General features: G+C 38.0%; 5 protein-coding genes, 1 long non-coding RNA gene and 2 pseudogenes across 6 annotated transcripts; 4 read left to right on the forward strand and 4 right to left on the reverse strand.

Moving 5' to 3' along the window:
- Positions 1-359: 359 nt before the first annotated feature.
- Positions 360-1,654, forward strand: LOC120214895 (PRKR-interacting protein 1-like). Its single transcript, XM_039212696.1, has 2 exons — positions 360-684; positions 1,290-1,654. Exons 1-2 carry the CDS (start codon positions 442-444, stop codon positions 1,563-1,565), a joined length of 519 nt encoding a protein of 172 aa, XP_039068627.1. The 5' UTR covers positions 360-441; the 3' UTR covers positions 1,566-1,654.
- A 797-nt stretch (positions 1,655-2,451) lies between these two features.
- LOC120214834 (reticulon-like protein B11) lies at positions 2,452-3,951 on the forward strand. Its single transcript, XM_039212636.1, has 6 exons — positions 2,452-2,616; positions 2,724-2,907; positions 3,118-3,259; positions 3,333-3,402; positions 3,476-3,646; positions 3,776-3,951. Exons 1-5 carry the CDS (start codon positions 2,556-2,558, stop codon positions 3,631-3,633), a joined length of 615 nt encoding a protein of 204 aa, XP_039068567.1. The 5' UTR covers positions 2,452-2,555; the 3' UTR covers positions 3,634-3,646; positions 3,776-3,951.
- A 276-nt stretch (positions 3,952-4,227) lies between these two features.
- On the reverse strand, positions 4,228-6,526 carry LOC120214824 (annotated as a pseudogene).
- A 986-nt stretch (positions 6,527-7,512) lies between these two features.
- On the reverse strand, positions 7,513-9,359 carry LOC120215015 (IAA-amino acid hydrolase ILR1-like 3). Its single transcript, XM_039212822.1, is given in 5 exon segments — positions 7,513-7,872; positions 7,875-7,989; positions 8,052-8,180; positions 8,267-8,707; positions 8,994-9,359. Coding segments are annotated over 5 exon segments (1,299 nt in total). The 5' UTR covers positions 9,345-9,359; the 3' UTR covers positions 7,513-7,609.
- Position 9,360: 1 nt separating this feature from the next.
- LOC120215031 lies at positions 9,361-10,017 on the forward strand. Its single transcript, XM_039212831.1, has 2 exons — positions 9,361-9,377; positions 9,636-10,017. The coding sequence occupies exons 1-2, from the start codon at positions 9,361-9,363 to the stop codon at positions 10,015-10,017; spliced, it is 399 nt and encodes a 132-aa protein (XP_039068762.1).
- Positions 10,018-10,322: 305 nt separating this feature from the next.
- Positions 10,323-12,639, reverse strand: LOC120214896 (annotated as a pseudogene).
- Positions 12,640-13,827: 1,188 nt separating this feature from the next.
- LOC120214897 (stress enhanced protein 1, chloroplastic-like) lies at positions 13,828-14,644 on the forward strand. The gene is made up of 4 exons (XM_039212697.1): positions 13,828-13,968; positions 14,044-14,145; positions 14,263-14,441; positions 14,522-14,644. Exons 1-4 carry the CDS (start codon positions 13,923-13,925, stop codon positions 14,624-14,626), a joined length of 432 nt encoding a protein of 143 aa, XP_039068628.1. The 5' UTR covers positions 13,828-13,922; the 3' UTR covers positions 14,627-14,644.
- LOC120214899 lies at positions 13,990-16,803 on the reverse strand. Its single transcript, XR_005524908.1, has 3 exons — positions 16,451-16,803; positions 15,073-15,219; positions 13,990-14,996 (listed from the first exon to the last, which is right to left on the reverse strand). It is a non-coding gene; the product is annotated as an uncharacterized LOC120214899 (long non-coding RNA).
- Between the last annotated feature and the right edge of the window lie 273 nt (positions 16,804-17,076).

The raw sequence follows: 17,076 nt of genomic DNA on the forward strand, positions 1-17,076 counted from the left end.
TTAAGTTTATCAAATTAACATTGTAGAACTAAACAGTAAATATGAATATAGTATAAGGACCAAAAGCAAAATTTAACCAGATGATTAAGCTTTTTTATTTTCTTTAAATGTAATGGACTCTTTATGTTTTCGGTTTGTAGAAATTTAACAATCCATCAAATAGCCCAAAATAATAGAAGGCCTATAATAAGCCCAATCAATGATATATTTAAAGTGTATATATATATATATATATATATTTTAATTTTTAGGCGCTTATTATTATTGAAGGCCTCTATTTTTGTTATCGAAAATATAAGGGATTATTCGTGTAATTTAACTTATTATTATTATTATTATTGAAAAAAACCTCGAACCGTTGCCTTGAATAAAATAGAGACGAAGAAATCACAATTCTGCCAAGAAACACCAAATCCAAAATTGTTAGGGTTTTGCCACGTAATGTCGACGGGCTATCCAAAGGACGGCGAGACCCAGTTGGCGGTAGCCGAGCCGAAATCAGGTCTTCCGCCTCGACCTCCACTGACTGCATCGACGGCGATTGTGGAGTACGAGAAACCGGTGTTCAAGGAGGAGGAAGAGGATTTGGAGGTGAAGCTCCGCCGCATTATAGAGAATGTTCCCGTCCGTGTTAACAATACCTCCGGAAGTTCTGCTGGTTCCGGGTCCGGTGATTTCCACCAGGTTTTTCTAATCAACTCTAGCTCTCTACTCTCAATTTGTTTTTTTTTTTTTTTTTTGCTTTTTTATGGTTTGCCTGCTAAATCTTAACTGTTACCTGCTCTGTTCGTAAATTGGCTGATTAAATGGTTATTTCGTGTGCAAAATTTAATTGGTTGTTAACCGGTTTGTCCTAGGTATCTTTAGAGTTTATGGAAATGTTGGTTTTTAGTCCTTAAGAGTAGCATTCAACAGATTTAGGATTTTAATCTCTGTATATTTGACCCTTTCCCTTTTACTCAGTCTGTGAACTCCACTATACTATAGAAAAATATCCAAAAAAGAGAAATTGAATATAGTATTGTTGATTCGGCCTAAAATTTAGTCACCCAAGTCCGTAAATTTCCGTAACACCGAATCATCGTTTCGGTTTATAATGGAACTTATTTTGTTGCTTTTAGATTCGTGCTGCATATGATAATGTCATAAAGTATATGCATGTTCTCAAGTAGTATTAAGCGTATGGCCTATAATTGTTTGGACAATCTGGGTATATTAGATGAGTTCCTAGTCTTCTAGTGTTCGTTTATTTCCTGGCCTCAAAAGAAGTTTTTTGTCTGTTGCAATAGTATCGCCAAATGAGACGAAAAGAGCAAGACAGGCTTGCGAGAATGGATGTTGACTACCAGAAAAGGAAGGAAATAGCTGAGTTTAACATGAGAAGGGAAGAAAGATTGAAAGCTGGTGAGGAACGGACAGCAAAGAAACGCCTGAAACGCCAAAAGAAAAAGCAAAGGAAGATGGAGAAGAAGATGAAAACGAGTGCTGAGGGAGGAGAGAAAAAGAAGGAAGAGTCTTCTGACGGTGAAGCTGACTCTGAACATGATGAAGCAGCAGCACAATGAACAAACATTTGCTTGATATTCATGCTTCAACCTTCATCTTGTGAACGTTGCCTCCGATTTGAAGGAACTAGAAATACCAACAACTAGAAGTGAAGGCATGAGGCCCAAGGGAAATGTAACTTGGAAAAAAAAAAGGTTTTGAAATATTAAATTGATTTCTGACACCAAAAACATATCAAGTGAATTCATCTGATGCTGTTGTGTACTTTGGAATTTTGTTGGCTTAAGAAGTATACTTACTACTTGAATAATGTTCTAGGTCATGAGAATCCATGACAAATCTATATAAAAAAACAGGAAGATATCTGTTTCGAGAGTAAAGGGTCGCTGAATACTACTTTAATGATGACATTAGTTTGGTATAACCTTTGCCCACTCTTGAATCTACCTTTGTTTTCTTATGAACTTTTCTTCACATGAATTGTCGCTATTTCTGGTGAGAACTGTTGAGAAGCTAATGTTTGATGCCGACATCGAATCAGTCGATGATTCAGCTATTTTTTTATCATTACAAGTTTGAAGAAGGGATGAGTGATACTGTATGCGTATTTGGTGTATGATGCCTGTAAAAAACGATTGTTGTTTTGATGGATGAATACATCTGCATCTTAACCAAAATTAAGTCTTAAAAGAGTTCATATTATCTTCGACTTTATTTCAAGGCAAGAACACTGATTGTTTTCAAGTCCTTCCCTTACAAATATCCAGAATTTATACGTGCTATACATGAAGTTTTTTTTGAATAGTTTGATGGATACGTGCTATACATGATCGAGTGATCAAACCATTTTATATGTGCTCTGCATGATTTTTCTTTCATTTAAGAGTTTTTATATGGTTACTATGTCTACCAACAACTCAAACCTTTCAAACCCGTGGATAAGAATCGAGATATTACAATAACAATCATGTCGGTGATTACAATGTCCGTTTCCTTTCTTTCCTCTCTAGAAAAATCAATTGCAGAAGAAACTAAACCAGCCATCTCCCATGGCGAATTCCCACCTTACTCCTCGCGTATCAGTTCATCAAGTTCTTGGTGGTGGCATGGGTCTCCTCTCTCTCTCTCTCTCTCTATATATATATATATATATATTCAGCAAAGCATTATTTGGTTTTCGAGGTTTGATTTTATTTATGCACTGTGGTTGTTGGTAGTTGCCGATGTGCTGTTGTGGAGAAACTCATGCAGCGGAGCTTTGATGCTGCTGTCCTCATCAACGATGCTGTGGTACCTTTTCGAAAGAGCAGGTTATAATTTCTTGTCTTTCGTGGCCAATGTACTATTGCTCCTTCTTGTTATTCTCTTCCTCTGGGCCAAATCTGCTTCCCTTCTCAACAGGTTTGCCCCATTTTTAACCTTCCTCATTCTCCTTGTTCTGGTAACTTTTCATGTATTCCACTGCATTCATGTTTGGGATTTCTTTCTTCTTTTTCGATAAAGGGTAGGGGCGGGAGTTGTCCGATGATGGAACTCGGAATAAGTGTCAACCAAAGACTCAAAGCACAAGTAGTTGATGAACTAACATGTTTGTTCTCCTTTATAATGTAGACCTTTACCGACCCTTCCTGATTTAGAGATCTCTGAGCAGACTGTTGGAGTGGTTGCTGATGAATTACACCTATGGATCAATCATACATTAGCTATTGCACATGATATTGCAATCGGTAGAGATTTGAAATCTTTTCTTAAGGTTGACCTTTGCCTTTCTGTTAGTACATGTATTGTCTATTCTCGACAAGTTTGTTAATGTATCCGCTGTGTAGGTCGCTGTCGGCTTGTGGTTGGTGTCATACATCGGTACTCTCTTCAAGTTCCTCACTCTGGTCTATATCGGTGAGTTTTATGAGACCTTGTATGTTTGGATTATTCGTTTTTCATTCGTGCTTATTTTGTTGATGTTTTGTAGGAGTTATTCTTAGTCTATCGGTTCCGGTGGTATATGATAAGTACCAGCACTTCATCGACGAGAAGCTTCATGCAACACACAGAATCATTCAAAAGCAATATATGAAAATCGATGAGTCGGTATTAAGGAAGATCCCTTTGCCCTCAAACACGGAATAGAAGATGCAATAGGGTAAATTTTCTTCCTTATCTATGCTTTCTGCTTACATCTCTATGGCTGCAGCCCTTCTAAAGCAATTGTAGGATTCACTTGTTGCTTCCTGTTGCCTCTGTTGCCTTAAAGCATATGTATTTTTTACAGGGTATTCAGTGGTTAGGTGTTACTGGGGTGGCACGAGATTCGGTTTTTGGACGGTGTTCGAGTTATCGATCTTTAGGAGTTGAACCAACCTTGATAATTTATACTCCTGGGAAGATGTAAACTTCTTGTTGATGTGTTTTTACATGTTTATTTGGGTGTAAACAAAGATTTCTCCATTGGTGTCTTGTTCTACTCTGTAGGAGTATCTTAGTATATGTTAAAAGATAATATGGTAATAAAATGTTCCGTTATCGATGACTGTCGGGGTCAAGTTGTAAAGAGTTCGATGTCCCTCAAACAAAATCTCGAGTTTAAATCTTGTGGATTAAAAAACAATACTGGGAGAGTTTCACCACCATTTACGGTCGGACTTTGTTTGACTTCGGATATAATGAGAACTTGTGAATGTTGCCCCATGTTGGTAGATGCATTTATCAAAAAAATGCGAAGGATGGCTTGTGAAACACCCATCAGATGCAAATTCATATTCAACTATTCTACATTTCAACAGTTCGGCCACAAAATCATGTTCCAGCAGAAGAGCTTCAGTTCATGATATTTACTGAGAAGGACAGAACTTACGCAATCTTGGGAATTGGAATAGTCTCTATATTAGGCAACGTTACCGACCGCAACAGTTCGAGCGAGAACACCAGCCCCAGAAAATGTGAAAGGATGGTGTTGGCCGATGCCTGCACGAGCAAGATATATGTAAGGCCATGCACTAACCAAGGTTATTCCCCATTACAAGTTTGTGTTTGATCAGTAAGCATAAATGTTCCTACATTTTAGTAAAATAAAGCACGGTGAAAAGCACGGTGAAAAGCAAACTTTGATTTTCATTAGTACGTGTATCAAAACACCTCTAAATTTACATGCATTTACATGGAGAACCATATTCTTCAAGGAATCCACGATTAGCTGCTATCAATCTAGCTGGTCAGTCTAACTCTTTACATGAAACACTACGAAGCATCACTGGCAAGTAAACTTAAGCTTTACGACTTCCATTATTTTCTTCTACTAAACCCTCAAATTCAAAAACATGGATCTCAATTCAGTTAAATTCTATAGATCAAAGTAGATTAAGTACCTGCACCAAGAATACATCCAAGGCAAGAACCGGACTAGAGCCGGGAGCAATTCCTTGATAATAAGGAGTTGTTGAAGAGGTAAGAGCCTTTGCAACCAGTAAGCCCACGGTTGCTTGCATGCCAAGAATAGCAGCACCCATTCCTAAAAGATTCAGCACTATACCGTTTTTCAAGCTTTTCACAACATCGGCACGTGGAGGAGCCTGAAACTCACGGGAAAAGTTTTTAGCAGAAGTTGAATGCGGCAACAAGTATTAATAAAGATCAAAATAAGCCCCGAATTTGGCCACATGCCTAACCATAAACTAATCCTTCAAACTCCTGAATAATCCTACACATGATAGGTGAGCGTAATCTAGATCTAGCTCCAATGGATCACTATGTCTACAATTCTAATTCAAGCAAGGAAATAAGGTACAATTAGGTTCGTGCACGGAATATATTAAAATGGATTGCTCATCTTCAACTCTCAAACTCTGGAGTTTAAAATGACCATCAATTACATTAAATTCATAGCTGAATATATAGTCAAAATTCGATTAGGTGCATGCGCGGAATACATTAAGAACAAGGTACAATTTAAACATGTTAGTTTTTCTCCTAATAAATAAACATAAAAGCAAACAAAACAAAAAGTTTGCCCTTTGAAGGATCACTGTAAATAATGAATCAAACACTTTAAACTGTTAACATAAGTTCAACTCACAATACCTTTGAAGGATCATTAGAAGTCCTCTTGAGTTTCTCAGAAAGCCGAATATAACCAAATGACCAAAAAACCGATATGAACGCAGCTATAATTCCACCAGCGGTAGCATAAAAAGTAGCAGGCGATGTAATTTTCCCAGCCACAACCGAGAACGAAAGTATCACTGCTGACACCACCGTGCAAACTAGCTGCCCCCAAAACCCTAAATTCCCCAATCGCTTAAAGTACCTCGATGTGGTCTCTAACCTCTTCGCAACCTGCACCAGTTCAACTCAAAATCCTCATCCTAACAAATCCTCAAAACAAACAGACCCTTCATTTACAGTCCATTAATGCCACCCCCCACCCTAAAAAAATCCAAAATTAACCCAGAGCATGCTATTAGTCCTGATGTTCGTAGCTTTTTACTGGGTCTTAGTGCTACTGACTACAAGAACAATGTGGTTTCTGGTTGCATTTCTTTTGCCTTTTCAAGATTTATTTACTACCCAGAAGATAATATCAGAAAAAAATTGACCAAGCTAAACCAAAGAGCAGAAACCCTTGAAACTTCAGCAACAAATAAATCAAACCCAATGAAGTTTTTGAATCGATTGAAAAAGGGAGAGTCTGAAATTAAGATAAAGAGAGTGAGGGAATACCTGAGCGAGCTTTGCCTTGTCAGCATCATCATTAGGGGAGGTAAAACTAGGAGAAGAAACTGAGGAAGAAGACACCCTGCTCAAAAGAAGCTTAGATTTTTTAACATCGAGAAGATTCCAAGAAGCTAGCGGGGAGAATGGTTGCTTCGGTTTGTAGTTTCCAGTGAAGAGAGAGAATTTGGAGGAGGAGAAGTGAGCGGGGCCTGGCGACGGTGAGGGGAGGAAAGGGCCTCGCCGCCACCACAGAAAAGCCGGAGCGAGTTGCCGGCACCAATAGCATTTGCATGATGATTAGACGGTGTGTACGCAGTACCGGTGACACGGTCGTGAAGTGCCAGTGACATTTGTTTAAATCGATAGGGATAAAGATTCATCTAGTCCCTGAGTTGGGCTACTTTTCTCATATTAGTCCCCAGGTTTCTTTACCCTAAATATGTATTTCGGTTCACTTTAGTCCCTGTGTTTGACTACTATTCCTACATTAGTCCATATTATATCCGGACTCAAACACAATAAATCATTTCATATCATTAAGTTACAAAAAAAAAAAAAAATGGAATCATATTATCAAATTATGATTATGATGTATGTTGTAAATTTTATGTAATATATTGATGGGATGCAATTTATTTTATAAAAATTATAATATTTTAAAGTTACATATATTGTTATAATACTACAATGACTTTAAAATCTTTTATGATATGGTTGTTACGTTAAGGTGTGGTTTTAATTAAATATTATTAAAAACATAAATTATATAACAGTAGAAATAAAAGTACATACAACAAACAAAATTATTTAATTATAATCAACGGAGTTAGTTTAAGTGGTAAACAATTTGATATTGTTTGAGTAAATTTCGAGTTCGAATCTTAGTGTATACAAAAACTCTCCGTTGAGAGACTCACCCATCAAAACCAGCATATGAATTCGAATTAGTCGGGATAAAGCTATAGGAAACCAAGAGGGCAACAAGAAAAAAAATATTTAATTATAATAGGTTAATGAAATATTTATCTATTAATTTCAAATAAGTAATTATTTTTATCTATTCAAAATAGTAATTATGTTATTTATTTATTTTAAAGTTAATTATATTACATTTCTTTGAATTTTGATTTTGATTTTAAATTAGTCAGTGAATTTTTTTAATATTTTACTTTAATCTTTAAATTATGATTTTTGATCTTTAAACTTTTAAATATTTTAATTTCATCTCTAAAATATAATTTTCATTCTATGTTTAGGGACAAATTTAAAATGATGACACTAGTTTGAGGATATGTGGTATAGTTAACCCTTTATTTTATAATTAATGTTCGAGATTTATTGTTCATTTTGGTCCGTCGTTTACACTTCTATGAGTCTTCGTCCTAACAATAGTAACTTATTGAGCTTTAAAGACACCATGATTATCCAAGTAAGATATGGCTACTGCAGCATGGAAGGCTGCTCCAATGGGAAGAACATCTTCGTCAATAATCAAGTACGGTGAGTGCAGTCCGTAGTTCGATTTTCGTGTTTCGTTTTTCGTCCCTATCATGAAGAAGGCAGACGCCATTTGATTTGCATAGAAGCTGAAATCTTCTGCTCCCATCGTCGTCGGAATCAGTACTACATTAGATTTTCCAACCACAGATTCCCCGACCTTTTCGCGTGTTCATACATCGATTCATCGTTGATGGTTACAGGATAAGGTCTCATTTTTTCCTCAAAGAAGTCTATGGTTGCGGTACATCGATGTACTGTCGCTTGAGCCTCGATCACCTGTAAGTACATAAACATCAACACTATAAATTCAAATTTGTCCTTAAAAACACAATACTGACCTGTTTGATCCTCTGTTGCAGATAAGACAAGCCTTCATTGGTCATGCTCCGAAATGTGCCTCCAAAAGTTGCTGTTTCCGGGATTACATTTGCGGCATGACCGGCTTGAACGAACCCTATCGAGACAACCTGTGGTTCGGTGAAAATGGATAATGTCGGATATCGATTTTCGAATATTGTGAATGAAAATAAATGAATGTGGAGAGAGCTTTTACATAGGGGTCGAGAGGATTCATCTCTCGAGAAATTAGCTGTTGGAGGGCAAGGATAGCAAACGATGCAGCAAGTACCGGATCTCTAGTCGTATGAGGCTGAGCTGCATGCCCTGATTTCCCTTGGATTTCAACTTGAAACCTGGCTGAGCCAGCAAGTAGAGGGCCGGGTCTGGACCCGACAGTTCCTGTGGGCAATTTCGGTGAGATGTGTAAGCCGAATATGGCCCGGACATTATCGACTGCACCGTTTTTAATCATATGATAAGCACCGGCATAAGACTCTTCCCCGGGTTGAAAAACAAGCTTAACCGTGCCCTTCAAATCATGTCGCCTGCGCTGAAGTAACTTGGCTGCTCCTAGCAGCATCGTCACATGAACATCGTGCCCACAAGCATGCATCTTTCCTTTGTTCTTACTCTTATGCTCCCACTCCACCATTTCCTTCAAAATATTAAGTCGGACGTTAAAACATTTGCGCTCGGGGCTTGAATCTCGAGACGTTGTCTGTTCTATGAACCGTCGACAATGTTCGATGGGATACGACTTACCAGTAGAACGTAAAACCAATTAAGCCAACATATTTTTTAGGCAGATACCATATCGGGCATTCAATCAAGCTTTAAATAACATAGGTTCTATACCATATCTACGTATTAATAAAGAAGAAGACATTCTCTGGAAATTTTCCTTCTGTGGGATAGTTTACTAAGAGGAGTGAAAAGGAAACCTGGATAGGAAGGGCGTCCATGTCAGCTCGAAGACCGAACCAGGGCTCAACCCCAGATCCGACGGAGGCCACGATTCCTGTCTCAGCAACAGGCCATGTGTAGTCGATCCCGAGCATGTCCAATTCGGACATTATAAGTCGACCAGTCTCGTGTTCTTGAAAAGCCAACTCCGGGTACTCATGGATTCTCCTTCTGACCCTCTTTAACCAACCCAAGAACTCCGGCTCCTTGGCTGAGACCAAGAGGTGTTGTGTCAGAAAATCCAGGTCCGGTGCCGTGGGACGATGCTCCGTTTTCCCTCTGGAAACACATGAGATTGCAATGATGGTGAAGAAACAGAGCCACCCCATTGAAGAGAGGTCAATGATGTTTGTTGGTGATGGGTATTAATAGCAGCGGCATTAAATTTAAGGGTAAATTACACCCATGACAACTTAACTTTAAGTAGATTTAATTTTGACCATTAAATTTTTAATTTTGTCGCCATGACCACTTTACTTGTTAACACTTAAATAATCAAGTAGCATGACACTTAAACCCTAAACCCTCGACAGACTCAATCAGAGGTGCGCACCGCAACAATGGAGCCCCCCTGACGTTGGAGTATTGAGAATAAATACTGATGGTTCGGTTAACTCCAGAACCGACGAAGCAGCTGGTGGTGGTCTCATTCGAGACAGTGAAGGAAGATGGATTACTGGCTTTGTTCGGAATATTGTTCGATGGGAGAGTGGAGCTAGAAGCATTGAGATCGAAGTTCACAGTTCTGAAGCGGTGAGAATCCTAAACTGCTCACCTAAAGACCATGGACCTTCGATTGTACGCAGAATCCGTCACCTGTTAAAGCGTCAGTGGAGGGTTCGAATCTATTACATCAGCCGTGAGAGGAATGTCATTGATGACTCGCTGGCCCGCCTCGGTCGCTCTCGTAGGCTCGATTTGGATATCCTTGGACAACCAACAACTGGTCTGCAACTACTGCTCGACAAATACACGGCGTTAATGGTCGAAAGAGATCTCTAGTCACTTCTCCCTTTGCAACCATAAAAAAGATCATTGATTAAAATAAAATTTACCCATAGTTAAGTGATATGAGATTAGTTTACCCTATATTTAACTCAAGCCAACAAGCGGAGCTCATTTGTAGCATTTTAAAATATATTTTTAAATCTAAATTATTTTGTATTTTCATGTCTTATTGTTACATCCAACGCCAACACTAATATGATAAATAATAAATATTATTAAAATTATTATTAGGTTGACGAAGTCCGTGCATGATAAAAATATGATATCATTAGTCATAATTCTTTACTAATTATAAATGTTCAGGTTAAAATGATTTACTAATTTGTTTAGCTAATTATAAATTGTCTCTTTTGGTGTTCGAACTTGGAACTCGCCATGTAGCTAAAGCTCACGATCCTTATGCGCCGGTGCCATAGGAGCACCAAAGGTTCATGGGCTCGGTCATTTGAGGACGCTGCTTCGCTTCCCTGCCAGTGCTAACAGAGCTGAGACCATTTCAATTTCGAAGAATTGTTAAAGATGATCAGTGAAGTCCCTTCACTCTTCGCATGCATACAATACTATCAACATAATTCACGGTCTTTACGTCTCGGACAAGAATGGTGGTAATGTCTGAGGACGATACACGAGACGGCTTCGACTATCTAAACCTTTTATTCCCTCAAATTTTCTTGAATTGTAAATATGGTTGTAAAATTTATGAACCAGAAAGAAATGAACCTGAGCTAAGGTTGAGGGTAAGGAAATGTGAATGTTATTAACCGCTAAATAGGCAGCGATACCGGCAGCATAACCGGCAAAAGCAAAACCGCTCACCTGCAACAAAACAAATCTTCAAAGCAAACCGATCATCTTTTTTGTTTCTTGTTTTCCTTAACCAAGTGTGGGAATTACCTTCCGGAAATACCAAAAGAAATCGACTTTTTCCATTCATATGCAACTCCCGCTGCAGACCCGATAACTAGCAGGGATCCGCCGGTACCAGCACAATAGGCAACAAGTTGCCAAAACTCTGAATCCTGGGAGAACGAGGTGAGATCATACATTCCCATTATTGCTGCGATGAGTGGGACATCGTCAATAATTGCTGACATAACTCCTATTGCACTTGGAATCAGTTCAACATTAGGAATATGAGCGTCGAAGTAATTCGCCAACTGCCGAAGAAGACCTGCTGCTTCTAGGCGAGAAGTACAACTCAGATATATCAAATATACAACAAATGACGTAAAGAATAGCATCGGTCAGAATCCAAAGAACTCCGAGGCCAAACAAAATGCCCATAAAAGGGGGCAAACCAGTTAAAGGCCTTGAACACCGGAACAAAAATCAAAGCATCGATTCCCACAAAGAAAACAAGTTGTCCTCCCGGAGCCATTTGTTCAGATGCAAAAACAATGGGAGAGCTTGTCCTTTCCCCGTTTACTTCGCTGAATGAGGAAATAAAACACCCATCATCTCGTCAATATTTCATCAAGTTAAAGGTAATATCGTCTTGCTCATGCAAGAAACATACCTAGACATAAGCGGCAGTAGAACAGATAGAGAAACAATCGAAGGTATGAACAAACCCTGTTAGCAATGAAATCGAATTTAATTTATATTAGGATAAAATCAAATCATAAAAGAACGAAATTTAATCTAAATGTGTTTGTGTTAGAATTACGAAATCACCTTCATAGTCTGGAATGTGGATACTTGACCATCTAGCATGGTAGTAGTAACATCACCAATAGGAGACCAAGCACCACCGGAATTTGCTGCTATCACGATGACAGCTCCTAGAAGCCTACTGCAGTTTATATTATTATCAAGCAAAGCTCGGAACCGAAACAGAATACACCGTCGCATAACATACCTGCGGTATTTCGAAGGGCGTACTAGTTTCCGCAACAAAGAAACCATGACTATTGTAGATGTCAGATTATCAAGGATGGAACTAAGGAAAAATGTCACGAAAACAACCTGCAGTTTTCAAGGTGCGGGTGAGACACCGTTATTAATTTGATTAAGCATTACAAAAGGAAGATACTACCGATGAAGATATTGATGCAAGAAATAGAAATCATCGTTGATCTATATTCAAAACAGAGAAAGCTAACACAAAATTTCATCTAAGACTTCACACTGTCATAAGCAGATAAATTACGTTTAGACCATGACACTAAGGGAATTAAGATTCTTTTGAATCTATCTTCTTTATAGGTGTCATTCACATCAATTGTCTGTACCTATCATACAAATTTCTCACCCGGTGGGTGTCATGCTTCAATGTGATATTGAACTTTCAACTAGATTCATAGCCAAACCGTCAATGATAAGATAGTCAATAACACCATACCAGACAAAAATCAACTCACCACCCACATCAGAGTCCATAGCTTTCGAGGGGTTATGTTGTCAGTAACCAGATTAAATCCTTGAATGATGGGCGTCAACCATCTCTAGAATGGTCATCGCACCAAGCACCGAGCAAGAAAACACTATCTCACTGACTTCTCCAGATGCATGAGTCAGCTCTGAAACAACTATATCAGGTGAAGGAGCCTAAAGTAAAATCAAATGTCAAGGCACAAGCATTATTAAACAAGTAATCATGTATAAAGTTGGATATAAGTAAGAAAATTATAGGGAAATGCTAATGTAAACTAGGTCATAATGCAACAAGAAGACGGGGCACAGCAGAGAAACACGGTCCAGCATATCCTATTTAAAAATGCAATGTCATAGCAATATCCTGCATTATGAAGTTAAAGGAAAGGCTTCAGTGTATAATCGAATAATACAAGAAAAATTGGCCAAAGACAAGGAAACAAATAAACCAACAAGGAAAGGATTGCATAAGAAACTGAAAAGAAACCTGGTTATCAGTAACTCATGAATCGTGATAGATTAATCGGAGTCCCTGTCAAAGCTGCTGTTAAGACCAGAACAGCTTTCAACAAATCGGTCTTTAGCTGGTAAGAAGCATCAAAATCCATCGAGCTAGTTTCACCAACTGATCATATGGGATCACATGTTCCAGATTGTGAGGACAGCTTTTGTTGATATATCTAACCAAATCAAATCTTATTTCTAAATATCTGCAAAGAAAGTAATTTGTAATAGTAATAGCTTGAAATTACACCGAATGCTATGAGCTACTCATTTACTGTCTTAATTCAAACTGAAGCATATATGGCCAAGATAAAATCTTGAAATTACCCCTGAAACTGGAGTAGTTATATTCATGAAATTAAAGATGACAAAAAATGGGTACTTTAAAGTATGGATTTTTATTAATGGTATAGGGATAAACATAACAAAAAACTAAATCTGCTTTTCATTATTGGATTGAACTTCTCGTTGACTTGGATGAAGAGGAAAAGAAGAAGCAGACCTCTCACCTTGTCCTCAGCTCTAGCAAGAAATCCATCACGAAGAAACCTCGGACCTCTAATTCTACAAAGGGAAGTCCCAAAGCTAGGAAAAGAGTAGACAGAAGGAGAATGGAAAGATCGTTACTTGAATTGATATGTGGGCGAAACACATGACTTACATTTGATAAGGCAGCCATTAAAAAAGCTTGGATTTTGTCAGCAAGCGGGGAAGGGTCGAAAGATGCTGCCTTTTTCACTCATCTCAGGAGATACATCAGGGACGATGATAATAAGGGCACTGCTATTGCCAATACTCAAGTGGGTGTGGAAGAGACAGCAAGGAGAGTGGAAATAAAAAGAAGAAATTATTTTTAAAACTGAAGTAATATTTAAACATGACACGTGGTCAGCTTCCATATCTCAAATATGTCTGGTCCTCTTTCAATTGCCATCAGTGTTCCACAAAGAAAAGATTAGAGGCGGAGTTTGTGTTTACCATTCTCTCCTGGGACACAAAGCACCAAAGCTTTCTCCTAAAACATGGCCTTAGCTCAAATCTCAGCTTCTCTTTCTCTTTCCATTCACGGTACCCTTCTCAATCGTTGACTCTTTGATATTTTTGCTTATTAATAACTCTTTATTCCAATTTCTTGTGTTGCAGATGCCTGCCCTATAAGCTCGCCAACAACCCACAAAATTTCTCGCTTACCCATTTCCAGTTTTTCACGAACGGGCTCCATTTTTGCCACTGGTTCCCCTCTACGTAAGCAATTTTGAGTTTTTCTAATGCTAATCTTCATGGATTTGGTCATTTTCAGTCCCTAGTCTTCACCATTTTATGCACTGTTTGGTGGATAAAATGGTTGCTTTTTGCTTGCAGTGATAAGGGGGCCATTTCACCAAAGAAAGCCTGCGTGCAAAGCAACACCATTCTCCATCAAATGTGAGCAAAGCACCCAGAAAGGCAACAGCTTGGATGTATGGCTAGGCAGGCTCGCCATGGTTGGTTTTGCAGTAGCCATTACCGTTGAAATATCCACTGGCAAGGGACTTTTGGAGGTACCCATTGTGCCATTTTGGTTTCTAATTCATGTTTTAACTACCATGTTTTTACAAGTTTATATCTTGGTTCTCTGCAGAATTTTGGCCTCACAACACCTTTACCTACGGTGGCCTTGGCCGTGACTGCATTGGTTGGTGTTTTGACTGCTATTTTCATCTTTCAATCCGCCTCTAAAAGTTGATTCTCTTGGCGTTTCTTGTACTTCTAGCTGTCGATTATATATAGCTTTCTGTTTAAATACACTGTTGGTTCATTTTGAACATGATCATGTTGCAATGAGATAGTTCATCAACATTTCACCAATTTTCATTTAGCATTTAATATGAATTACGTTGATGAGAAGGCATTGTAAACCCCAAAAGGAAAGGGTACTTAGAGATCCATTGACTGTAATAGAATAACTAAATTTGAGGGAAAACCGATGAAGGAAAACCGAGCTACCTAGATATCCATTGATTGTGATCCAGACGTGTTGATGAATGGCAGATAGTGGATCGTCTTGGAAAGCAGGATGCTCGAGAACTGCACTCAACTGTTTTCCTTCTTTTAATCTGATAAGAATTCATCCACTAATATCATTTAGTTAATGCAAGGTATAATCAAACATGATGGAATCGAAACACGCACATTAGTTGTTGCCCGGATTTGCAATTTGAGCTTGAAACCATTGGCAGGGTTAGGTTGTTTAGAAGCTTTCAACTCAGGGAGAAACTCTGACAGGGAAGAAAGGTCATATGCTTTCAGTTTCTTCTGTCGGCTTTGAAGCTTCTTCTTCTGGTCATAAACAAGGAGCTCGTTAGCAAAAGCTTAAAACCTTAATTTTAATTCTTTTCCACCACCACCCACGACCATCAACAGTGTTGGTGGCGGCCGTCGGTAGCAACGAGATTAAAATTAAAGTTTTAAAAGTTTTGAGTTTTTTTTAAGATTTGAAAAAAGTTAAGGTTTTTCTTAAAATATATTTTTTATTTCTTATTTTAAATAAAAAAATTCAAAATTATTAAAACGTGACACGCGTCGCTTAACGGATATTTTTAACGGCGATTAACATCCGGCACCTAAAATGGTAACAGAGAAAATGTTAGACACCTATTTTTAACGAAAAAAATATTTAGACACTACAACGTTTTTCAATGTATAGTTTAGACACTTATTTTTGTATTAAGCCTAAATGTAATGCAATGAAAAATATTGATCAAAACATAACCCCTGACCACACCTTTAACTCCAAAAATTCAACATTCAACAACTTTGGTTATACCTTATCATTAACACAACATTGTCAAGCATCCAACCATCAATGTTGCATTCATGATAACTTAGCTAGATATGTTGAAGGAAATAAAACTTGTTCTAGTTTTATGAGAAAAAAATTAAGGTTAAATATACCTTTAAAGATAGCCCTAGAATACTCCCTTTCATCAAAATGCGCTCAAAAAAGAAAATTTTACTTTCAAGCATTGGATCAGATAAATCATGTAATGATGTATAAAGAGCAAAGAGTAAATTTAATTCCATGTGAAAACCCAGACAAAAACCATTAAAGCACGAATGAAGGAAACCCAAATGCAGGTGTCCTAGCAGAGTTTCTAAAATAATACATAGCCAAATTAATCAAGCAATCACCTGCTAATAACTTGAGGCATAACAGCCATTTTCTAACAAAAAGCTTAATTAAGGTAATTGCTTTCACATTATTGCATTCACACCTCCAAGCAAAGATGCAAGAATAGAACAAGTAACCATCTCATACTCTGGCATGCTCATCCATAATAAGCTTAAAAAAGTTTATCCATAACAGTGGCAATAAGGAATCGACAAGGTAAAGTGGTATAAAGCAGGCCCTCCTCATCAGAATTAACTTAAAATTTAAAGTGGGGAAACTTGTTTTCAGCTAGTGTAGTTATAATTAGCTAGATTAGATTTAGTTGCAAATTATAGCATGCCTCGAGTTATTTTATGAACAGGCTTAATACTGAGAATAAATACAGTAACATGAATTTACCCCAAAAAAAGGAGCCAAATCAAGGGCACGGCAGAAGACAAGGCAAGAAAGCTCATGAAGATCCAAACCCCTCCCATGTTGAATATGAAGCTCAAGAAATAAATACCTTTTCGACAAGAAACTTGAACCGCTGAACACCCCCAACCTTGGGGCAGCGAGCAAGAAATCTCTCTGAGTGAGGATTCAAGACTAAAAATAAAAGGAAAGGGAAATCAAATCAAGAAGTGTTTTCTTTTAAGCTTGCTCCTTCCTTTCTTTGCCGCGTCGTTCTTGAGATAATTCTCCCAGGTTTATAGATTTTAGGGTTAGATGACAGTTGGGATTTTTTGATATCCTAATCGGGGTTTAAAAACCTTACGTGAAAACGTGATTTCGTCCGTGATATATCGGTTTCGCGCCGTCTGAGTTATCCGTTACATTCGCACTATCGCCAGCGATGACAACAATCACGATAAACTCGAAATAATCGAAAACGCAACCGCGACCGCAATTTTAAAACCCTTCAATTGGGTTCAACAAGACAATAGTGAATGTTAGACTTTTTCCGTCAAAGGTCATTTGTCAACGGTAAAAGTCTAGAAAAACTAAAAGTATTGGCTGGCCGGCTGGCCGGCCAAGTGATATTA

The sequence above is a fragment of the Hibiscus syriacus genome, unplaced genomic scaffold, assembly GCF_006381635.1.
Source record: "Hibiscus syriacus cultivar Baekdansim isolate YM2019G1 unplaced genomic scaffold, ASM638163v2 tig00110109_pilon, whole genome shotgun sequence".
In the NCBI taxonomy this organism is placed as follows: Eukaryota; Viridiplantae; Streptophyta; class Magnoliopsida; order Malvales; family Malvaceae; genus Hibiscus; species Hibiscus syriacus.

Excerpts from the sequence above, each read along its gene's own strand:
- LOC120214895 (XM_039212696.1), top strand. The coding sequence starts at position 442 with ATGTCGACGGGCTATCCAAAGGACGGCGAGACCCAGTTGGCGGTAGCC. Across the intron at positions 685-1,289 it reads GGTCCGGTGATTTCCACCAG|TATCGCCAAATGAGACGAAA; the intron begins GTTTTTCTAATC and ends CTGTTGCAATAG.
- LOC120214834 (XM_039212636.1), top strand. The coding sequence starts at position 2,556 with ATGGCGAATTCCCACCTTACTCCTCGCGTATCAGTTCATCAAGTTCTT. Across the intron at positions 2,908-3,117 it reads TCTGCTTCCCTTCTCAACAG|ACCTTTACCGACCCTTCCTG; the intron begins GTTTGCCCCATT and ends TTTATAATGTAG. Across the intron at positions 3,260-3,332 it reads ATTTGAAATCTTTTCTTAAG|GTCGCTGTCGGCTTGTGGTT; the intron begins GTTGACCTTTGC and ends TCCGCTGTGTAG.
- LOC120214897 (XM_039212697.1), top strand. The coding sequence starts at position 13,923 with ATGGCCTTAGCTCAAATCTCAGCTTCTCTTTCTCTTTCCATTCACG. Across the intron at positions 14,146-14,262 it reads TGCCACTGGTTCCCCTCTAC|TGATAAGGGGGCCATTTCAC; the intron begins GTAAGCAATTTT and ends TTTTGCTTGCAG. Across the intron at positions 14,442-14,521 it reads CTGGCAAGGGACTTTTGGAG|AATTTTGGCCTCACAACACC; the intron begins GTACCCATTGTG and ends GGTTCTCTGCAG.